Consider the following 22,435-nt stretch of genomic DNA (forward strand, 5'->3'; position numbering starts at 1 on the left):
GAAGAGGCCACGTTTGTTTCTTGTTTTGCCTACTCCCCCTTTTTTTTTCCTCACCCGATTCGAGGGAGGGCGTGACATCTGCGCGTTGTGAGAATGGCCTCTCCACTGCGCCTTGAAGAACCATCGAATTTTCACACAGCAGGGGGTGAGCACGGAACAATAGACGTGCACTCAGAGTGCTGTGTACACAACCTACTCACGCACGCATCCACACAGTGAACAGCGGGGGTTCAGAGAAAAGAACAGCAGCAAGCGCTTCCTCCCCCCTCTCTCTCGCCCCACACTCCCCACTCCATCTCTCTCTGAATTCATCTATTCTCGCCCAATACACACTCGTCAGTGTGACAGAGGCTCCTTCCCCTCCCCTCCCCTCTCCTCCCCTCCTCTTCCCCCGTGTGCGCATGCAAGGTCTTCGAGGCGTGCCCCGGTACCGGGATCCTCTGGTTCGCAATGTAGCTCGAGTGCTTCTGCGCGGCTTGCAAGAGCAGCACCATGCGCCGTCCTCCACAAAGGTGGAGCTGGAGGTGCGGCTCGGCAGTATCCTGGCCCACACCCGTGCACGTCAGCTAGACATGCCCATTGCCATAGCCTCGCCCGCTTTGATTGACGAGACGGCACGCAACGTCTATCAGTTTCAAGCTGGCATATCGCAACAGCTTCTTCAGGGGATGCAGCTGTCTCTGCTAGAGGCGGGGCTTGCAGCTCGAAAGGATATGGGGATCCCAGGCGGAGATAACGACGTACACTTGTTTCTCTCGAATGCGAAACGGCTTCGCTGTCGGTATCAACGGCTGCACGACGCGACCGTTGGTGTGCGCGCAGACGGCGTCCAGGCAGCCGCCACCTACCGCGATGCATCGCTGTACAATCCATTGTGCCTCGCCCAGGGTGTAACGGTGCTGTCGGCTGAGGAGAAAACTCGTTTGGCGATGGTGGACATGTGCTGCCCAGGCTGGTGTGCGGACGTCCGTTTTTCTCTCTCCGCTGAGAAGACTGTGTCGGTTGAGCTGACGGATGCCACGCGGGAAGTGGCGAACGCGTCACGCTACCGTGTGCGTGCGTGCGTCCCACTGGGGCCTTTTTTTTCAGTTCAAATGACCCACTCGATACTCAACCAGGATGTGTGGTGGTACCCGCCTCAAAGCGTGCGATCCTTCCTCGAGAAGCAGGTGAAGGCGTCGCCGTCGCCGTCGCCGTCGTCGTCGTCACACGCGGTGGGCGCTGACACGGCGACGTTTGGTGTCGGCACGGTGATTCCCACACCCGTGCTGTTTTCTACCGATAAGGTGGTTGCACGCATCGGTCGGAACGACCTGGAGACCACCACAACGGAGGTTGAGGTGGAGGTCAACCTTCCTGCATTGCTACGTGCGTGGAGGCGCGTGTACGGGGGTGCTGCCGCATCCGTGTACTTGTCGACCACGGCGCTCGTTGATACAACATGCGCTGGAACGTCGATGATAGGCAATGGATCGTTGAAGCCTTCAGTGCCGTCGTCAACAATAGACGACGACGCCGATATGCGTGCCGTGGTAATGGCGGAGAGGGAAGACCCATACCTCCTGCGTGTGGCCGAAGATTTGATGTCGGTGGTGCAGCTCCTCACGAAGGTGCGTGTCGCCGAGTGAAGTCTCTGTCTTTTGTGCATTTTTGAGTCCACCTTTGGCTGATTCTCCCCCCTTTTCCTCGTCTCTCCCCCCCCCCCCCTCCCCCCTTGTGATGATCTCCAGAGTCACCCCTTCCCCTGCGAAGGACGACGAGGAATGCACGTTGCTTCTGTCAAAACGCAATGTCTTCGTCCTGGTACCCCTGAGGGTCGTTCTGTATCGCCCCCCCCTTCCCTTCCCTCCGTTCTTGTGCATCCACATCAAACTTCTCAACCCCTCTGCTTTCCTTTGCCTTGGTGTCTCAATTCGAATAGGTTACTTACCTCCATTACCCCCCCCCCCCCCCCCCACTTACTCACTCTCCAGCATCTCCGCTAGAGTTTTCTCAGGATGTTCTGGAAGTTTCTTGTGAGTGGCATGGTGGGTTCGGCCTGCTCCGCCTACCGTCACGGCAGCACCAATGTCTCCCTGGCTCTCGAAGCGCCAACGCTGTCCATCATTATGGACCCGAGCAAGGATATCGTTCCTATACGCGCCGTCATTGTGGGGGGCGGCTACGCTGGCAGTAGGATGGCTTATCAACTGGATAGCATGTTCGACGTCACGCACATTGACGAGAAGAACTTTTACGAGCTCACCAACGATATCATACCCATCATCAGCAACCCATGGAGGGAAGACGTGAACCCAGAGGCGTGCCGGCGCATGATGGTGCTGCATCGGTATTACCTCAAGCGCAGCAACGTTGTGACAGGGACTGTGACTGGGGTGGACACGAAGCAGGTGTATCTGCGCGACGGGCGCACTGTGCCATACGACCTTCTTTTTCTTGCAACCGGCGAGCGCAAGCCCTTCCCTTTCCAAACTCGCGAGCGCACTATCTCTGGGCGTGTGCAGGAGCTGAAGCGGTTCAACGAGTTTCTGCAGACCTGTAAAAAGGTCGCCGTCATCGGTGGCGGCTCTGTTGGCACGTCCCTCGCGCACGATTTGGCAAGTGCCCGGCCAGACCTGCAGGTGCACCTGTTCCACCAGCGAGCAGAATTGCTGCCGCGGCTTCCTGGTGCCTGTCGGCGCCACGCTCGGGAGAAGCTGCAGTCGAATCCAAACCTCCACCTCCACCTGCTCGCCCGTGTGACGGACGTGGACGGGGTGGTTCTGTCAAACAAGGGCGACAAGGCAGTCGCCTCCTCGTCACACACTCCAAATCGGTCTCCTGGTCTGATGTGGACTTCTCCTACGTCGAACGCAGTGACCCCGGAGTCATCTCTGACACTGGTCACAACCAGTGCCCCATGGTGGCGCTCGCTGTTGAACGGTGTCTGGCCTCGCCGCGGTGTCGTCCCTGATCAGTTTAGCGTCCACTACGACACGCTGAAGAGTGAGGTGCGGCCTCAGCAGTCCATTCTCCAGCAGGTATACTACGGGAAGCAGCACGAGGTGGTGGCGGAGGGCGAGGGGGCAGTGCAGGCACACGGCGTAGAGAGCGGATTCGATTATGTTTTCACTCTGACTGGCGACACCCCCCGGCCTATTCAGTGCGATGAACGGGAGGGCCGGTCGCAGAAACTACCGAACATCTTGCGTGAGCACGAAATGAGGGATGGCCACTACCGTGTGAGCACGCTTATGCAGTTTTTGGATCACCCAAACATCTTCGGCGTGGGGCGATGTACGAACTTGCCTGTCCTGCGCGGCTACGGTGCCAGCGACATTGAGACCCGGACCCTCTTTCGGGAGCTCAACTCCGTCGTCAGCAACCCCACCACGGTATTTCTGCACTCCCGCGACGGGGTTCAGTTGTCACACATGCAGATCCCACGCGTACACGTTCGCCTCGGAGTCGATGACGCCGTTGGGTGCACGCCGTGGTCGGGCGGCATGACTGGCCTCTCCGCGGTACACGAGTTTATGCAAGACCGCCACTACCTCCTGAGGGAGTTCCAGAAACCTGTCTTCTACAAACAGCACGACCAGGCCAAAGTCAAACAGCGCGTGTCGCGGTGGATATCGGAGGAAATCACAGACATTGTCGACTTTTCGCACTGCTAAAAAAAAGGAGAAATACAGGAAAGGGTAGAGGGTGTGACTGTGTGTGTGTGTGCGTGTATTGGTGTGAGGTGTCTCGATATTGCTCACAGATTTTAAACTTCTTTTTCTCCGTTGCTCTCGCTCTTTGCCACCTTCACTCTCTCTCTGAGACACTTTCGCGCACATCTCAAGTTTCTTTTGTGTTTGTGGTCGTGCTTCTGCCAGCAGTTTTGGATCTGCAGCACCACTTGCACCGCCCCTCGCTCCTCCGCGGCTTTTGGTGTGTGCAGCTCGGGGAGAGATGAACTGATTGTATTGGGTCCAGCTCATTGATTTATCACCAGCAGTGCAACCTCTTCCTGTACTTCTCCCTTTCCCCACCTTCCACTTTCTCCATTCTGCTTCGCCCCATCTCGCTTTGTCCTGGTCTCACCGTTATGCCACCAGAATATTTACTCATTTGCATAGCAACCCCCCCTCCCCCCACCCACCCACCCACCCAAACCTTTTAGAGCCTTCAAGGCATTTTTGCGATCTAACAAGGCCATACAGAGTTGTGAGTGAGCGTGTGTGCGCGTGTATTGTCACCCGGGAGTTAGCCGGAGACTTCTCGTTGTCTACTTTTCTGTTGTGTACCGCACACTCTCTCTCTGTCTCCCCCCCCTTCCTTCCCTCCTCGCCGCCGTGCCACAACTGCGCTCGATTTGCCCTTCCCACTACTTATCCCACCCAACAAGAATCGGTGTCTCCTATATCACTCATCACCACCACTCTTGTTGTAATGGCCGACGAACGCTTTGACTCGATGCTGCTCGCGATTGCGCAGCAGCAACAGGGTATCGACGGCATCCTCGACACCTTTTTCTCCTTCCTCAGCCGTAAAACAGATTTCTTCACTCAGCCTGACATGGCACGCCGGACTGTGCAGAATATAATGGACCGCTACCTCGCGGCAGCGGAGGAGAAGCAGCGCAAGGCGCAAGCGGCTCAGGCGGCTGCGCAGCAGCAGCAGCGGTCAGCACGCACTACTTCCTCTCGAGTGGAGGTGCTTGAGGACGAGGATGCCGATGCTGTTGCGGCTGCGCGGGCCGCCAAGGAAGCCGCGCAGCGGAAGCAGCAGCTCGAGATGGCGCAGCGCGAACTCGAGAAAGCAAAGGAAAAGAAGGAAGCGGCAGCGGCCAATGAGGAGGTGCAGCGGCAGCAGGATGCGGAGGCAGGAGCGAAGGAGGCCTTGACTGACACCGACGATGCCCCGCGTGGGCTGCTGCCTACTGCCGGCAACGGCTTCGCCTACGAAAAATACATTTTTTCTCAATCTTTACAGGAGGCTGAGGTCCGTGTGCCCCTGCCGGCGGCGAACGTCAAAGGAAAGCAGGTGAGCGTTGTTATAACGGCCGACCACCTCTCGGTGGGGATGAAGGGGCAGTCGTTCATTGTGGATGGCGATCTTTACGGCAAGGTACGGGCCGAGGAGTGTATGTGGACCATCGAAGATGGCAACACCGTTGTTGTGACGCTCTACAAGACAAACTCGATGGAGTGGTGGAAGACAATCTTCCAGGGTGATCCGGAGATTGACCTGCAGAAGGTGATGCCGGAAAACTCAAAGCTAGACGATCTCGACAGCGACACCCGTCAGACGGTTGAGAAGATGATGTACGACCAGCGCCAGAAAATGATTGGCAAGCCCACCTCCGACGAGCAAAAGAAACAAGACATGCTTCGCAAATTCATGGAGGCGCACCCCGAGATGGATTTCTCGCAAGCGAAGTTCTGTTGAGAAAAAAAACATCACCATTGTGCGCTCTTTGTCTTTTTTATTTTTCCATTTGCGCATGCATCTCCATCCTCTTCCGTTTCGAGCAGTAAAGGCTGCGGCTGCCACGATTCGTATACGCGGCTCGATGGACCCAGCTGTCTTTGGATCCCCCCACTCCCCCCCCCCCCCCCCCACACACACACATACACACACACACACACTCTTTCCGACTCCCTCAGATGGTCCCCCCTCCCCCGCTCCCATGTCGGCGTGGATTGGATGCTAAAATTATATCCTCCAACAATTTTCGATATTGGATAATGGTCATTATTGGAGGGGATGGGGGGGGGGGAGGAGGTGTAGCGCGTTGGTCAATTCACGATTTTTTTGTTCGTAATGAAGATGCACCTGCACACTTGCCTACCAAACGTGTGGGGTGTGCACCTCCTCTCCTCTCCTCTTCCCTGTCCCTCCCGTTACCAAGACAACGCGTTCGCGGTTTCAAAACAGGATGATGATAAAAAGAGGAAAAACGTTTGGGAGGGGGCACATAAGTAACGCGCGTGCTTGTGTGTTCGAAAGGAGGGCTACGGCAGTTGCCTGTTGTCATGACTCTCACTGCCTCAACTCTTTTTTTTTTCTTTTGAACACAAAAAAAAACGAGTTGAGTGATTATCAATCCAGACTGAAGGGCATCTTTCCCCCAGAGAATATGCTGCTCAGGCTACCTTGCCCCCCCCCCCCCTTCCATTGTCGTTCCTCCTCTTCCTCTCCATATTTTCATTCGTTCTCTGTTTTTTTTTTTTGGTTTATCATCTACTGAAACCACCTGATGCGATGCGCCCTGCGGCAACAGAACTGGTGTCCTGTCTCTGAACCCCCACCACCCCCACCTTCTCCCTGCCGCCCCCCTCCCTCTCCTCTCCCCATAGGCAGCCGCACCAACACATCTTCAGCCGACTCTCGCCCTTCCGCCACCAGCGCCCAGAAAAATCCCCCCATTTTTTCTTTCTCGACTTGGTGGAACGTTATAGCAATGCACCGAGCGGCGACTCTCACGACGACGACGACGACGACACACCACAAATCATCGGCAGCAGCAGATCATCACGAAGACACGTGTTGTTGTTGTCGAAAAAATGAGAGTTATATCACCAGGCTGGAGGCAGAGAACCACCACCTCAAGGAAAAACTGTCTCAAATGGACATGCTGCATGCCGTCAGCGCCGCCAAAACCTCAATCGGCCGCACGATCCTGACGGCGCTGGAGGAGGACCGGCAGCTCCTCGAGCAGGCCGTTCTTCCCGTCAGCTACAAACTCCCGCAAGGAGCCAAATACAGCGAACTCCCCAACTACCCCAAGCGTCCACACTTCGAATGGACAGCAAAACACCTCAGCACACAGGTTGTTATCTTTGATGGCTGTCCCAACGATCCATATCACCCGAGCTCGGTGCCCATCTACCAAACCGCAACTTTTGTGCAGCCTGACATTGAGGAGTTTGGTCCGTATGACTACAGCCGTAGCGGCAACCCGACCCGAACAGCCATCGAGACCCTCGTTGCCAACCTCGAAGGTGCCCACGCCGCCTTCGCTTTTTCGTCGGGCATGGCGGCACTGCAGACTCTTCTGACGACGCTCACCTCTGGCGATGTGATTCTCTCCAGCAGCGATCTTTACGGAGGAATGCACCGTCTCCTGACACAGGTCACATCGCACCTGGGGATCACGGTTGTGTTTGTGCCGACGTGGGACATGAGAGCGGTGCACAAAGCGCTCGTCGATCACCCGAAGGCGAAGCTGCTGCATCTGGAGAGCCCCACAAACCCGCTAATGCGCATTGTGGATATTCGCGCTGTGTGTGAGGCCGCCCACGCGCACAATGTGAAGGTCTCATTCGACAACACCATGATGTCCCCGCTCCGTTGCACCCCGCTCGCCCTTGGCTGCGACTACTCAGTTCACAGCGCCACCAAGTACCTCTGCGGTCACAGCGACACCATGTGCGGTCTCATTTGCGTGAAGTCGGCGGAGGACGCAAAGCGGATTGCCTTTCTGCAGAATGCGCAGGGAAACGCTCTCGCTCCGTTTGACTGCTGGCTGCTCCTGCGTGGCATCCGCACCTTGTCCATCCGCATCGAGAAGCAGGAGCTGAACGCCATTGCGGTGGCCCTGTTCTTGTCACGTCAGCACCACGTCATAACGCGCCTGCACTACACTGGCTTAAACCCCGCCACGTCCCCAACGATCTCCTCCCTCACCGAGGACTGCTTCAATCTGCACCGCTCGCAGACCTTTGGTCCTGGCAGCGTGCTTTCCTTCGAAACCGGCAGCGTCAAGCGCTCCAACGCGTTTGTGCGGGCATGTAGGCTGTTCAAGCTCACGGTCAGCTTCGGCAGCTGCAACTCGCTAGTGGAAATGCCGTGCCTCCTGTCGCACGCGTCCATCCCCAAGGAAGAGCGCACATTGCCTGCTGATCTCATTCGGTTGTCGATTGGCATCGAACAGATCGAGGACATCCTTGCCGACCTTGCGCAGGCCATCGACGCCGCGGCCGCCGTCGACGACAGCGACGCGTCCAGCTAATGTTGCCGCTTTTCTTATCGTCGTCGTCTTCGTTCGCCCCTTCCCCCGCGGGGGGATACTACTTCTGAGAAAGAGAGCGAGGGGAGATGGACGTGTGCACCTGTGGGTCAGCAAAGAAAAAAAAGGAACGTTACGCTGCCACGTTCTTTTTGTCGCAGCCTTCGATGCTGTGTGTTACCTCGCTGTCAGCGCCACAGGTTTCTTGCGGCTTTTGTTTCTCCTGCGCTTCTCGGTTTCTTTTTTCATCGAACAGGAGGCGGCGGCCCATCGAGCTCCAAATGAGGGGTGGATGTGCAGCTGCACGCAGAGAGGAAAGTACTGCGCTCAATGCCGTTCCACGATTCCCCCTCCCCCTCGTAGCGTCGCCACACTTGACGTCATTGTGTACACGTTTCTTCCTGGAGGGAACTTGTATCATGTTTGTTTGGACGTCCCCCCCTCCCCCTCCTCTTCACACTTTTTTTCTTTTGTGTGTTTCAATTGGTTCTCTCTCTCTGAATGATACACCTTTTTTGTGTGAGTGCCCGGTTTATACGGCGGCGCAGCCCACGTCCACGACGACACACGAGGGCATCTTCACACACACAGGCACACAGACAGATAGACAGGCTAACGCACACGTATAAACGACTGCCCCCCATTCTTCGCGTTTGCCCTCTCTCTCACTTCCTTTCCCTCTGGTCTCCCGCTGATATACCTCGATGTGCGTGGCCAGTACGGGGTGAACATGGGGGAGAGGGGAGGGGGGAGGGTAGCCTCGGTAAAAACACGCACACGATTTGGGTAACCGAACGTGTGGTGTTGTCACGTCCTCACGTGAAAATAGGGAAGCGGCGCAGCTGGGCCTACCGGCTCGATATCCGTATAATGTTCTGAAAATAGGGCAAGGGGAGAGGAGCACCTCTCTTTCCCTGTTTGAGCCAGTCATGTGTTTTATTGGATTTCCCTCATCCGCTCCGTAGGCCCCCCCCCTTTTTTTTTCTGCACACCCAGCACGCGCGACTACCGTGGCGTCCCTTCACTGAGAGGGGGGGGGGATCCCAGCGGCGGGGTCGCAGGAACTGCGACTCAACCACTGCACACACCCTCCACTACAAGCGCATGCGCGCAATACGTACATGGCCGGTGCAGCATTCGCTTTTTTTTTCCTGTGTTGTCATGTCTCTCTCTCACCATGTCCCATGCTTGTGTGCATGGATAATGCGTGTGTGTTGTCTCTCGTAGTGGCTGATCTTGATCGGCCTTTTCTGCTTTGTTTTTTTTTCCCTCCCCCCTCCCCCTTGTGTCGTTCGTCTTTTAATGCTTCTCCTCTCCCCTTTCTTCTCCAAACACTCGAATCCCTCCCAATCTTTTAAAAATATAACAGTTGTCTGTCTGGTCAAACGGCTTCACTCCCCTCCCTCCCTCCCTCCCCCCCCTTCCGCCTCCTTGACATGGTCATTCGAATCTTTCTTCACACACACACACACCCACCCTCTTTTTTTTTTCTGCATTTGAATTGGGTTATTGTGTCTGTCTATTATATATATATATGTATAAAATAATATATACTTCTTTATAGTTGTTTTACATTTTTTTTTTTTCGGAGGCAAACATGATAGCAGCAGCAGCAGCAGCAGCAGCAGCAGCAGCAGCAGCAGCAGCAGTGTGCATAAAAAAAAAGAGGATGTGAGAAAGGTCTGTGTGTGTGTGTGTCTGGGGGGGGGGGGGGATATCATGGGTACACACCCAGACTCACAAACATGTATATTCCATGCTTAGATGACATTTATGTGCTTGCGTCTGTCTATTCACTTGTTCTTCTCATGGCTCTCTGTAGTATCGGTAACGGTCTCTCTCCCCCCCCTTTTTTTTATTGGATGAGGGGAGGGGCATGCTTGGTTCTCTCTCGTTTCTGCGAGGAGGTCTGTGTGAAGCCCTCCCCCCCCCCTCCTCCCCCCTTCCGCCCGCGTGTGTGGGTGTTGCCCTTCATTTCATTGTTTTTTTTCCCCCACGGTCGTGTCGTTTTCCCACGCACACGCGCGACTCTCTCTCTTCTCTCTTCTCATTTCTTTTTTTCCGGCAGCGTCTTGCAGCACATGGTCGCTCTGTGCATGATGGATGAGAGACGCGCGACTGGGGTCACCGTAATAAGATCAAAAATGCAGAGGAGGAGTTTGGGGGTACCCCAAACTCCTTGTTGATTCCATTTCCCTTTTTTTTCTTTTTCGACCACCCCTCCTTTAAAAAAAGAAAAAAGGGATGCATGCACAGCGGGCGCCAAACTCCACCCCAGCCTGCTCCACGGCTCTACTAAGTGGTGGGGGCCAGCGGGGAACCATGCGTTGGGGCAATGCTGACTCCGTTGTCTCATCACGGCCTCTGCCTTCAACGCCGCTCACCCACCGGCCCACTTCCCAGGTCATTCCACAATGTCGGTAGCCACCTGAGCAATTCCTTCCCCTTCCCCCTCCTTTCTTGTACATTTTCAGGGAAAGGCGAACATCCTGCTTCTCTGCGACGCAGAAAAGGGGACGGAGGGTTAGCTGCAGTGATATATATGTATATATATTTGATGAGGCACTTGTTCCTCGGCACTTATATTCTTTCCTCTTCCTCTTCCTCTTTCCCTCCCCCCCTCCTCCACCGCCACCGCTTGCGCGCACACATGACTGTCCTCTCATATACTTTTTTATTGCTGCAACGCAGAAAAGGGCATTCGTCAAGAAAAGAGCTTCACCCCATGTATACAAGCATGAGTCTCTCCGCCTCGCTCATGAAGGTGGCGCCAGTCATCGCTCGCGCAGCGGCCCTGCCCATGCCGCTGGTGTTACTATTGCTCCTCGTGCTTGCGGCATGGGGAGTGCACGTGTCGCACGCTCAGGGGATCGCCAATGCAGAAACTGATGCCGAAGGCACCGTATCACTATCCGCACCGTGGCACTTGGCCCCGTTGGGGCCATCCCTGTACCGTGCTGCCGATGAGGCGCCGCGTCTGCATGTCGTCGTCATGAGCGTGCCGTTATGGGGGCACCTGAAACCCCTCTGGGCGATTGCGGAGGAGATGGCCTATCGTGGCCACACAGTCACCTGCGTCGTGGAGAAGGCGACCTGGTGTGAGACGTTCCTGCGGCGCAGCCAGCACACGTCACCTCTCGTGCTCGCAAACATCAGTGCGGCTAGGTATACAAAGCCCTCTGTAGACGGTAATGGCCCGCTCGATGTTCAGTGTGTTGTCATCCCACATTACAAGGAGGTGTTCACGGAGCGCACCTTTGAGGAAATCACCAATGCGAGGACGCCCTTCTTCACGACCTTCCGTGCGCTATTCCATGAATTGTTCAGGCACCACGAACTAGCGCTTCCAGATTATGTACGAGTGGCGAGGGCCATCCACGTCACTATGCCGATCACGACGCTTCTTTGCGACATCACCACCTACGCATGTGCCTCCGTGGGCCGCAAGATGGACCTTCCGGTGGTCAACATATTTCCTTTCACTGCACAGCTCACCGTAGGCCTGCAGGCAATGCTGCCAGCCGTGGGATTGGGCTTCCCGCGCCACATGACCCTCCGCGACCGTATCATCAATTTTGCTTTCAAGTTCGCTGTCGCCGCCGCCGAGACCAGCGCTGTGCGCAGACTCAACCGCATTCGCGACTCCAACGGTGTCCCGCCACTTCGGGACGGCTACGACGTGGCAGGGATGTACGGCCCGATTATCGCTTCTGTTTTGTGGGGACTCGACATTCCGCAGCCCCTGTGCTCAAACATCCACCAAGTCGGTCCGCTGAACACCCGTGATCAGCGCCAACCCTACCGGCGGCAGGACCTCTCTCTTGACCTCGCAGCCTTCATGGACGGCTGCTCGCAAGGTGTCATCTACGTGAACTGGGGAACACTCAGTTTACCGGACCCGGAGGTGGAGGATTGCTTGCAGGACGCGCTTCTTGAGGTTGCCCCGCTCTGCGTGGTGTGGAAGCGGCGCACCACCCCGACAAAGCCACTGCCGCCGGACGCACGTTTTTACGTGACGTCCTGGCTCTCGTTGACTACAGCGGTTCTAAAACACCCCAACACACGTATGTTCCTCACGCACTGTGGAGACACATCTGTGCTGGAGTCTGTTGAGGCGGGGGTGCCGCTCATCGGCTTCCCACTCTTTGCCGACCATGCTGATGTTTGCCAGCGCGTCAAAGAAGCGGGCATCGGCATTCCCGCCACCGAAGGAAAAGTTTTCACACGCGCCGGCGTCGCCGCTGCCGTCGCGGCTGTCGATGAGAATCACGACGCGATGGTGCGGCGGCTCCACAAACTGCGTGTCATCGCCGCTGCTTATGGTGGGCCACGGCGCGCTGCTGATATCATCGAGAGCCGTCAGTACAATCTGCTCATTCATCAAAATACAACTCTCGAGGTGTGTACAAGTTTATCGGGACCGTTGCAGATTAGTTACGCCCTCGTCACTTGGTTGGTGGTGCTGGTGGTTGGTGGGCTGCTGTGGATGTGCGGGCTCCGGCGTGTGGGCCACCTCTGGCTGCCGGTCTCCGCAGTGTGGTTGATACGCAGGCACACCGCTCGCTCTGCAAAAGGCAGACGCGGCGCACACACAACACCGTCGCGCGTGCAGGCAATCCCGCGGACCTACAGACCATATAGGCGGCTGTAATGTGCGGATGGGCGCCGCAGCCCACGCCCCCCCCCCTCCCGAGAGACAAACGAACCTAAAAAGAACATGCTATACCCTATGAAATGGTGGGGTGCCAGGCGCTCTGTCTGGTCAGCCGGGGCCCCGTTCATGGGGAGGCCTTTGGTCGCCTCCCCCTTCCCCCCCCCCTGCTCGCATCCTCAAAAGTGTTGTAGCTTCAATTTCGCCCCCCTCCTCATGCACCCCACTCGGCCCAATTCCCGTCGTTTTTGTTTGTGTGTGAGGGGTCCGTCGCGCGCCCTCTCTTCTGGTTCCGCCGGCCCTCGCCCAGGGGGAGGCGCCCCCCCACCCCAAGGGGCAGCGCCGACGCAGGGTGGCCGCGAGGGGCACGGAGTCATTGGGGGTTCATGCAAAGCCCGCCCAGGGGGGGGGGGGCGCGCAGCATCAAAGCCGCCGCCACAAAGTGTCTGCCAGGAAAAAGGGAGGAAAATTGCTGGGGGGGAGGGGCGCGGGACACGTGCAAGCATTACGGCATTATGTGCCACGAGTACGGTGCTAGGAGCAGCCGTAGGGGTTTTGTGGCTAGTGTGCGTATGCACAATTGTGAGGATGGTGGTGACAGTCGCCCTTGTCTGCAGGCAATGTGGGTCGAATTTCTCGATGGTGGCTGCATATGCTTTTTACTTTGCCCCCCCTCCCTCCCTCACGCACACACGCACGCGCACCGGAAACGTTCACTCGGCGTTTTTTCTTTTCAGTTTCTCCATTTTTATTATGCTGCAGATCCACCCGAGAACAAAAAAACAGTGCCACCGTTGAGCACACACACACACACACTTCTTTAAAAACAAATATTATATCTGGGGGTTCATGACCCCCAGAGAGAACAAAGGAGAACGTTGAGCACTGGGGGGGGGGCACGCGGTATAATCTCACCCCGCCCCCACTGAGGCTCATTCCTCGAATCTTTAGTGACCGTCACCAACTGCCTTCTATTTTCCCTTTAGAGGGGTGGAAGAGAAGACCGTGCGTCGGTTTCACAAGGCTGTACATGCACACACATACGCGTACACAGGACCAGTACTAGAAAGCGAAGAGGGGGGAGGGGAGGAAGAAAAAAAAAGCTGAGGGCTTGGCGGTCGCGCCGTGCTATGAAAGCAGGTGAGTGTGGGGGAGGGGAAGGCGAATCAAACACATGCAGACATACATCTACACATGTGTATATCGAATTAGGCATATGCAATATATCTTTAGTTATGTATACACTGATGTACATAAACAAATAGGTGTATGTGTGAAGAATAGATGACACTATCCCCCCCTCCCCCCCCTTGCTCCTCCTGGGGCCCCGCCCTCGAAACGAAAAACAAAAAGGTAGACACCTACACCTACAAAGGACATGTGGTGGTGGTGGTGGAATGTAGAAACAAGGGAGAGGGGAGGAGACACACACATATAAAAAAAACACTTCCACACAATGGTCAAAAATCGCGACATTACAATGAAGGAGACGCCGGGGGAATCGGGGAGGGGGCAAGGAGGACTCCATCGACGATGGAGGACAAGGGAAGAGGAGACAGATTTCTATTGCGTGGAATTGGTCTGTCCTCCCTGTACCTCTTTCCTTTACTTCCTCTTGTCGCTGTCCCCCCCCCCCCCCCCCCCCCCGGCTCTACGCTCCGGGGAAACAACAAAAAAAAACGAAGGTGTTGCTCATCTATTGGGGAGCCTCACAGCTATCGTTTGCCGCTGGTGCGAGCTTCTTGCTGAAATGCTTTTGCTCCGTCACCAGCGACTTCATGCGGCTCTCGTACATGCGCGTATACACCACAGTGAACGTGAACTGAAAAGCGTGCAGGAAGAAGGCGATCATGGTCAGGACAAAAGAGAGAGAGAAGCTGCAGTAGTCCTTCATGTGCACCTGTCGGCCGACCATAGTGGTGCTCTTAATCGTCCCCATGCTGCGGTTGTACACACCAACAGTGAGGGCCCAGGAGATGAGGATGGTGGTCCAGGTGGAGAAGGACCACGCGCATAAAACAGCCATGTAGTTCTGCATGCACACCACGATGCCGATGGCGACGAGATTGATGAAAGAGTAGCACACAGCCAGCACCGCGAACGCGGATGAGCCCTTCATCATGTTGTAGGACACCAGCGACGGGAAGCCCTTGAGTACCATACCATGTGCCGTGTACCAGCCCTGCGTGTGGAATGCGGCGGTGCCACACTTGCGCGCACCCCATAGCGAGTAGCAGAACGGCTTCGAGCTCTCGGTAACAGACACACCGAGGCCAGCGCTGACGTCAGTCAGGTCCACACCGTTCTGGGTGGCCCTGGTACCATCGACCTGGAAGACATCCGTCAAGACGGCAGCGATGAGCAGCGCGATGACGATCACCTGCGTCGTCACAGCGAGGCCGATGCACATGCGCTCCTTGAAGGGGATATAGAGAACCGTGCGGTTCCCAAGCTTGGACGTGCGGCGGTGCAATGAGGACGGGCGATGAGACGTGTGGAAGGAGCCCATCTCCGACAAGGGCTCGCTGGACAGGTGGAGGTTACCCTGCATGTTTGCGTAAAGGTGTGTTGTCGAGTGTGTCGGGGCGGCGGCGCGGAGAAGCGAGCTACGGCTTGGAGTGAGGAGTGAGACGGGAAAACTAAAGAGAGCACGCCAGAGGACGAAGGCGGGGGGAAGGGGGGGGGGAAGGGCTGTGTGTGTGTTACAACGTGGGTTGCGAGTAGTGCCCGAAGAGAGAGCGTGCTAGGGGGGTGGGTGGGGGGGGGCGTGTAAAGTCTTGAAGGCACAAAGAAGAAGAGAGGTGCAATGTTTGTAGGCAAAGTGGGGAGGTGTGGGGGGGGGGGGCGGCAGCTCTGCTGAGCGTCTAGCAAAGGTATGTGACTATATATATATTCACACACATATATATATATATATATACATGCATACACACAGGTGGTGGTGGGGTTCGCCCATCCGTCCGCCCGCCTGAATTTGAGCAACGCGTTGCTCCTCGGTGTAACTTGGGATGAACAGAGAGGCACCAGACAAAGTTGTGTGGGAGGAGGAAGGGCCGGGGGGGGTTAGGGAAGCGGTGCATGAGAGATGCACCTTTATACCTTCAAGTGTTACAAGTGCACTATGCTTTTTTTTTCTGTTTGGTGCTCGGGCGCCCCAGTTGAGAAAGGTTGTGAGTCACCTCATCTGCCAGGACGGCAGTTGAAGCAGATAAACGCTGCCCATTGGAGGACTGTTGTATTTGTACTTGGTTAGTTAGCACATGGCCACACACAAGACATGTCTGAGAAGCCACATCCTCCCCCCCCCCCGCCAAAGCTGCCTCGCTTTATAAGGCGTTCAAATCTTCCAGATATTTCCTTTTCTCTGCCAGTATGCCCTCACCGCATCGAAGCTGCGCGTCGATTTCTCGTGCGATTGGGCCGTACGTTTGACAGAACTCTTGTGCCGCTTTAAGCTTTACCTGCAGCCGTGCCAGCTCACTGTTACCCTTGTCCATTACCTCGCGTAGGTGCTTGATACGTAATGGGGTTGGCGTCGTCGAGGCGACGGTGTCCAGTCCGCTCACATTAGCTACCGAGGTAAAGGAGACAGTTGGCGTGTCAGCTAGCTGACGCATCTCCACACTGCGGCTCGTGGGGCTAGTGGCGTGTTGACTGTGGCCAGTGAGGAGCTGCAGCTTGCGCGTGTACTTGTCAAACGTTTGAAGGAAGCCGCAAAGAGCCGCTTCCTCTTCAGCTGTGAGCCCTTTCAGGGTACGCGGCCAAGAGAAGTCCACAGCGTGCTCGCTGGCTTGTCCACCTAAGAGTTCAAGTAATGCCGTCTCTGAGTCCTTCAGCGATGCTTCCTCCGCGGCAGCTTCGTGCATCAGCTCTGCCAGCCGAGACAGACGTTGTTCAAGTGCCAATTTCTGTGATCGGTACGAGTCTACCGTCTCTCTCTCCTCCTTTACGAGTAGGCGCAGCTTTTGCACCATGTGTGAGTCAGAGTCGCTTCCATTGAAGGGTGGCGATCTCCCTGGTTCGCCGAAGCCATCTGCTGATGCTTCGCGCGCCAGTTCAGCTTGAAGTTTTCCAACTTCTTCGAGCAGTCCTTTGACATGCTCGTGTTCCCGGTCTAGGGCTTCGAGTGGGCTCATTGTGTCAGCCGTATCGTGGAGGGAGCCAACTGCGTCGGTGCTGCGTCTGTCCTGTTGCAACTGTTGTAGTTTTGCCTGCGCTGCCGCGCACGCTACTTGCAGACGTGGTACAACGTCGTCTGTTAGCCAGCGCAGGTCCGCACGCACACGTGCTTCTTCCTTCACGAGACGATGCTGCTCGTCTCTTTCAGAGGGCTTGCGGCCACTGGCTGTTTTTTTGTCACAAGCCGTAGTCCGAGACAGGAGGGTGGAGACACCGCAAAAAGTATCCAACCGTCTTTTGAGGGTTGATGGCCGTCGCTGCTGAGGTTGTGGCGGCGCGTCTGGAACCCTCTCATTCCCGTGAAGTGCCGTTTTATTTTCATTCGCGTTCGCCACGCCATTCCGTATCGAGCTGCACTTGACACTGTCGGCTTGCGTTGGCTTCACTACTTGAGCTCCGCAAATAGTGTTCTCCTCCTCCTCCTCCTCAACAGGGCACTGGTGACCGGTTGTGGAGGATTTCCAGGATGTTAGATCTCGTACAGGATCACAATGCAAAGCAATGGGCGCGGCGTCGCGACGCCGATGAAAAAAGACGTCAGTATTGCGCTGAAGGAGGGATCCGGGGACGAGCCCCGTAGTCCCGTCTTCCCGCTGTGCAATACACCACTGAGGTTGTGCGAGAGTCACTTTATCATCATCAAATATCGGCCAGTGCGTGGAGGCATTACTCGAACGCGTTTCGTGATGACACTCTCGTCGCAGCACGCGCACACACTGGCCTGGCTCGAGAGAGAGGTAGAGAGTTCCAGCAAGGAGCTCATCGTCTCCGCCGACCGAGCCACTTCCGCACACTGATGAATAGGGCGCCACTGAGGGCGAAGGGGGGGCAACGGAGAAAGGGATAGTCGCTTGCTCACAGCCCCGGCCTGTGGCGTCCCAGTCCATCACGATAACACGAGGAGGAGGGGGGGGGAGGGCGAGTAGGTGTGGGGAACGGGCGGGGCCGAGGGGACACACACACACACACACACACGCACCCAAAAGAGAGAAAAATCCTGTGTGGGGGGTGGAGAGAAAAATGAGCCCCCCTAAATTAATTTCACATTATCATTCCCTTTTGTTTTTCTTGTCGGGGGGATTCTGCAGTGCACGTGCTCAATGCTGGAGAAGACCGTAAAAATACGAAGAGGAGGGGGGAGGTGTGTGTGTGTGTGTAGGAGGGACAGTGGGCGAGGGGGGGCCGCTGGTGGCGGGATGGAGGCTGAGGAGGCAGCTCCAAGCAAATGATGTTTTTTTTTTTTGGCTGTTGGTTCAGTAGTTCTGTTCACAAACTCGTACTTTTTTTTTGGTGCTCTCCCCCTCTTTTTCGAACGCGAGGCGTAGAGGTAGGCATGATCCAACAGAGATTGCACATGGAGGGACGCATGCTTTGTGAGGAAGGGGGAAGGGAGGGGGGCGAGCGCAAAGGGGGGGGGGTGTTGAGTATTCTCACCCATGAAGGGCTACAAAGGTGGCCCTCCAGGCTTTCCAAAAAAAAAAAACGAAAAACACATGGCTTAGTCCCCCCCTTTTTTTTTCAGCAACGCACACGTCCGCACATGCTCACAAATGGAGGGGGGGGGTTGGAAGAGGGTAACTGAGGGAAGAGGAAAGTATTGTGCACATCTAAGGGGGTTTACAGGAAAAACAGAAAGACAAGGTCTCGGTAAGCGAGATAAGGAAAGAGAACACACAGTGTAAGTCAGCCTCAGCAGGGGCTGGCCGCATTGCGAGCCACGCCTGCATAATCTATTTTGTTCATTGAAGCGTCTCTGTGTGCGTGTGGGGGTAGAAGAAAGAAGCAACCGTGGTGTTTCCTATCACTAGAGAACTGATGGTGGGGATGTCATCTCTGTGTGTGTGTGTGTGTGTGTGTTCACATACCAGACATCCTACAACGTTTAAGGTTCTTCTGCCTCCTCCCCCGAAAAAAAAAACGCGGAGAGACGACAATAGAAAAGAGGGTGGGGGGGGGGAAGGGGAGAGGAGGAGACAGTAGTAGTAGTAGAGCACAAGGGTTCACAACCACAGACACAGAAACCGACATACACCTCCACCGCCATCGTCCAAGGCAGCGAATCAAAGCAGAACAAGAAAGAAAGCAGGGACAGTGAATTAGAGGCTACTCAGTAGAGATACGACACATAGCAGAGACAACAAAGAAAACATACGAAGCACTCCCTCCCTCCCCCCTCCCAAGCACGCATGGTACGTGAAAGGCTGAGATAGCCGGGGTGTACAGACACACACCCATACACACAAAGATGGTCAGCGTATAACATCGTCCCACACCGCTGCCGTTTGACATCCGACTAGCCGGCCCACGCGCATCTCCGGCAGGTAGCTGTGCGCGCCCGTGGTGTGCGCGTGGACGCTGCCGTGGAAGGCCGCCGTCGCGTCCTTGCCCACGTAGGCGAGCAGCACTGCACGGCCACCAGGGTGCGCGTCCAGCCAGTGGAGCTTCTTGTCCGTGTGCGCCCGCGCAGAGTCCATGGGGATTGGACGCTCCAGGTCCAACACGAAGTCATGCAACACCATCAGCTTGCGGCCTCGCTTCACCTCCGCACGCACGTCGTTCCACGTGTACTTCGCATCCGCGGGCACATCCAGCCGCTTCACTTCCTTTGTCGCTTCTACGAGAGCACGCTCGTGTGCGCGCACCCCCTGCGCAGCCACAGCGCGGGCGACCACGTCGCAAGGCACACGCTGCAGGTTGTCGCAGAAGCCCAGAATGCTGCTCATAAAGATATACCACTTGGTCACATCGATGTGGTACCAGAGATGGCCGTTGCGGTAGTCGTTCGGGAACTGGTGGTGGTAGTTGTGGTAGCCCTCGCCAAGGTTTATGACTGCAAAGATGATGGAGTCGTGCGGCGTCATGTCATGGGCGTAGGGCTGCGTGGCGCCGAAGAGGTTCGTATGCGCGAGGCTGTTGATCAGGAAAGAGATTTGCTGGACTAGGAGGACTTTGAGCCACACCACCCAGAAGAATGCACCTCGCCACTCACCAGTGGTTGCACCAGCCACTACGAGGGGAATCAGAATCCCCGTGATGCTTGCAATCACCGCAAAGTACCTGCGCTGGAATTCCACGACGAGGCTGTCCTTCAGGTCTGACACATCTGCGTCACCAAGCAACTCGTAGTCCATGCGCATGACGAACCAGCCGAGGTGCGAGAAGACGAAGCCACGGGTGGCGTCGTACGGGTCCTTGGGGGTGTCTGTAAAGTTGTGGTGGATGCGGTGGTTACGCGCCCACCACTTGATGGAGCCCTGGAATGCACCGGCGCCGAGGTAGGCGCACATCCACTGCATCGCCTGCCCACCGGTGAAGGCACCGTGAGAGAAGAGACGGTGGTAGCCTACTGTCACACCGATCATGCCTGTGGATACGCTAAAAAAGGCGAACCATTCCAGGAGTGGAACCGAGAACGGGACACGCAGGTAGAGCCCCAGCAGCACGAAGAGCGCTGGGACAGTGATGACTGCGATGCCAATCCAGTTGTACTGATAGTTGCCCTTGGTCCACTGCGGCACCGCGCGTTGCCCTCTGCCTTTGGCGGTATCCGTGGGAAGCACGCTGCAGGTGAAGAGATTCCCAACTGCCTGGTGCATCTTGCCGTGCGAGCTTGCACGTATGGTGCCTGGTGTGTGTGTGTGAGTGCACCGGAGGTGCGACAGACACCAAGAGCAACAACAGCGAGGAGTCCCCCAAAGCGATCCTGGTAATGGAAGTCCTTTCTCGTGTGCCCTGTGCCGTGGCCCCCACCACAGTACCGAAAAACGTAGGGGTTATGTAGTGGTGAAGGGAGGGAGGGGGGCGGGGTGCGCGAGAGCGACGTCGATTGACACGCCCAACGGCAAAAAGAGAAAACACAATACACCCACCATAGCCAAGGAACGCGGAAACAGAGGAGCAGAGACGGCACACTATGGAAAAAAAAAGTTTATGAAAACGGCGTGCCTTCGCCTCTACCCCCACACCAGGTGCGTGCTGTGAAGTTTTGGAGGCTGGTACTGTCAAGGATAGCGGATGCGGGGTATCGATACGTGGTGGAGCGTGCGGAATGGGGCGTACGTGGAGCCGGCCAGGGATGGACGTGGGCGTACACAAATGATAAGCGTCCCGTAAAAAAGACACAACGCCTATGGGGGTGTTGGCGCAAAGGGGGGGGGGGCAGGAGCTGTGCACGAGGGTCAATAGAACGTGACCAGGAGAGAGCGGCATAAGACCCCAACCCCTGGACTGCCGCCAAGGGTTCACCCGCCCCCCCCCCTCGTCTCCTTTCGTGTTTTGTTCTGTTTTTTTACACCGAAGAAGATGCACAGAAACGCGGGAAAGTCCTCCCTTTTTTTCCGTTCTTTTTTCGTCTGTCAGTGCTCCAATGTACCACTGGGGCAGATGAGGCCAGAAGGGGGAGAGGGCGTGGGTAGCGAAAAAGGCGGTGATGTGGTTCCACTGCAAGCAGAATGACCTCCCATACCCCACAAATGCAGTGACATCAGCAAACACCAAACCGTCGAGAAGGGGGAGGGTGTGGGGAGAGAGAGAGAGGGGGAGAAGAGTGTGGCGTGCACCCCTTTTTTCGTTGCTGATCTTCTCCTAATATATATGTTAGGTTGCCCTGCACGTAAACATTTTCCATCAGGCCATAAAAACGTTCAACAACCCCCCCCTCCCCTCGACACACACACACACACACACACACACAGACAAAAAAGAGAAGGATACACAGATGTGCCCCTTAACGAACAAAAATTCACACATTTATTGTCACCCGCTTAACTGCCGCAGTCGGACGCGCATACCCACACAGGCGCACCGATCGGAGGAGGGGGGGGGAGAGGAGAGGAGGGAAAGCAGAGGAACAGACGTGACTAAGCACGAGCCTTCGGCAGGCCCACTGCGTTACGCAGCACCGCCGTCACGTTCCCGTTCTTTTCTTGGAGCAGGCGCCGAGCGCACTCGGGCGTCATCAGCAGCGCTGACGCCACGATTTGCACGTCTGCGTCGCCCACCGGCACGGCGGCGAGCTCTCGCGCGCGCTGCTCCTTGGCTTCATTTTGTTGCGTGACCTCCGCGTGCAGCGTCTTCATGCGTTCCTGCAGCTCTGCAAGGTCGTCGGTGCGCAGCTTCGATGTCTTCTCGGCCTCACCGCTGCCGGAGACGTTGCGCATAGATTTTTGTTCGTCGACCTGGCGCGCCATGGCTACGAAGAGATCAGGGAGAGGGAGGAGGGGAGGGGGGGGGGCGGCGGCGGCGGCTAAGATGAGTGAAAGAAGCTCGGGGGAGGGGGTGCAGGGGTCAAGAACGAAGTGCGGGGCAAGAGGTGATAGTGAAGTATGAGGGGAAAGTGATCATAGAATTGAACATAGTCTACATCACGTCTTCAGAAGCAATGTCTGCCTAGCTGCTCAAACACTCAGCTCGCAGGGACTTCTTACGCTTGACGGTGGGAAGGGGGTGGGGGGTGGGTGTATCGCGAGGCATGGATTGGGGGGGGGGGGGGGGGACGCATCCCTTTTGGGGCTTCATTCGGTATTGACCGCACAGAAACCATTGCCCCCCCCCCTCACTGCCTCATGCGGTGTCATAGGTGGAGATGCAAAGTGATCACCAAGCGGCATGCAGGGGAAAGGGGGAAG

General features: G+C 56.3%; 9 protein-coding genes across 9 annotated transcripts; 5 read left to right on the top strand and 4 right to left on the bottom strand.

Moving 5' to 3' along the window:
* Positions 1–401: 401 nt before the first annotated feature.
* On the top strand, positions 402–1,628 carry JKF63_06689 (uncharacterized protein; the record flags this gene model as incomplete). The annotated part of the gene is made up of 1 exon (XM_067902638.1): positions 402–1,628. The coding sequence occupies one exon, from the start codon at positions 402–404 to the stop codon at positions 1,626–1,628; it is 1,227 nt and encodes a 408-aa protein (XP_067758531.1).
* Positions 1,629–1,997: 369 nt separating this feature from the next.
* JKF63_06690 (uncharacterized protein) lies at positions 1,998–3,656 on the top strand (the record flags this gene model as incomplete). Its single annotated transcript, XM_067902639.1, has 1 exon — positions 1,998–3,656. One exon carries the CDS (start codon positions 1,998–2,000, stop codon positions 3,654–3,656), a length of 1,659 nt encoding a protein of 552 aa, XP_067758532.1.
* Positions 3,657–4,416: 760 nt separating this feature from the next.
* Positions 4,417–5,415, top strand: JKF63_06691 (uncharacterized protein; the record flags this gene model as incomplete). The annotated part of the gene is made up of 1 exon (XM_067902640.1): positions 4,417–5,415. One exon carries the CDS (start codon positions 4,417–4,419, stop codon positions 5,413–5,415), a length of 999 nt encoding a protein of 332 aa, XP_067758533.1.
* Positions 5,416–6,430: 1,015 nt separating this feature from the next.
* JKF63_06692 (uncharacterized protein) lies at positions 6,431–7,981 on the top strand (the record flags this gene model as incomplete). Its single annotated transcript, XM_067902641.1, has 1 exon — positions 6,431–7,981. One exon carries the CDS (start codon positions 6,431–6,433, stop codon positions 7,979–7,981), a length of 1,551 nt encoding a protein of 516 aa, XP_067758534.1.
* A 2,755-nt stretch (positions 7,982–10,736) lies between these two features.
* JKF63_06693 (uncharacterized protein) lies at positions 10,737–12,629 on the top strand (the record flags this gene model as incomplete). Its single annotated transcript, XM_067902642.1, has 1 exon — positions 10,737–12,629. One exon carries the CDS (start codon positions 10,737–10,739, stop codon positions 12,627–12,629), a length of 1,893 nt encoding a protein of 630 aa, XP_067758535.1.
* A 1,696-nt stretch (positions 12,630–14,325) lies between these two features.
* Positions 14,326–15,180, bottom strand: JKF63_06694 (uncharacterized protein; the record flags this gene model as incomplete). Its single annotated transcript, XM_067902643.1, has 1 exon — positions 14,326–15,180. The coding sequence occupies one exon, from the start codon at positions 15,178–15,180 to the stop codon at positions 14,326–14,328; it is 855 nt and encodes a 284-aa protein (XP_067758536.1).
* A 775-nt stretch (positions 15,181–15,955) lies between these two features.
* On the bottom strand, positions 15,956–16,765 carry JKF63_06695 (uncharacterized protein; the record flags this gene model as incomplete). The annotated part of the gene is made up of 1 exon (XM_067902644.1): positions 15,956–16,765. The coding sequence occupies one exon, from the start codon at positions 16,763–16,765 to the stop codon at positions 15,956–15,958; it is 810 nt and encodes a 269-aa protein (XP_067758537.1).
* Positions 16,766–19,057: 2,292 nt separating this feature from the next.
* Positions 19,058–20,404, bottom strand: JKF63_06696 (uncharacterized protein; the record flags this gene model as incomplete). Its single annotated transcript, XM_067902645.1, has 1 exon — positions 19,058–20,404. The coding sequence occupies one exon, from the start codon at positions 20,402–20,404 to the stop codon at positions 19,058–19,060; it is 1,347 nt and encodes a 448-aa protein (XP_067758538.1).
* A 1,263-nt stretch (positions 20,405–21,667) lies between these two features.
* JKF63_06697 (uncharacterized protein) lies at positions 21,668–21,997 on the bottom strand (the record flags this gene model as incomplete). The annotated part of the gene is made up of 1 exon (XM_067902646.1): positions 21,668–21,997. The coding sequence occupies one exon, from the start codon at positions 21,995–21,997 to the stop codon at positions 21,668–21,670; it is 330 nt and encodes a 109-aa protein (XP_067758539.1).
* Between the last annotated feature and the right edge of the window lie 438 nt (positions 21,998–22,435).

This window comes from Porcisia hertigi, chromosome 14 (assembly GCF_017918235.1).
Source record: "Porcisia hertigi strain C119 chromosome 14, whole genome shotgun sequence".
NCBI classification, from domain to species: Eukaryota; Euglenozoa; class Kinetoplastea; order Trypanosomatida; family Trypanosomatidae; genus Porcisia; species Porcisia hertigi.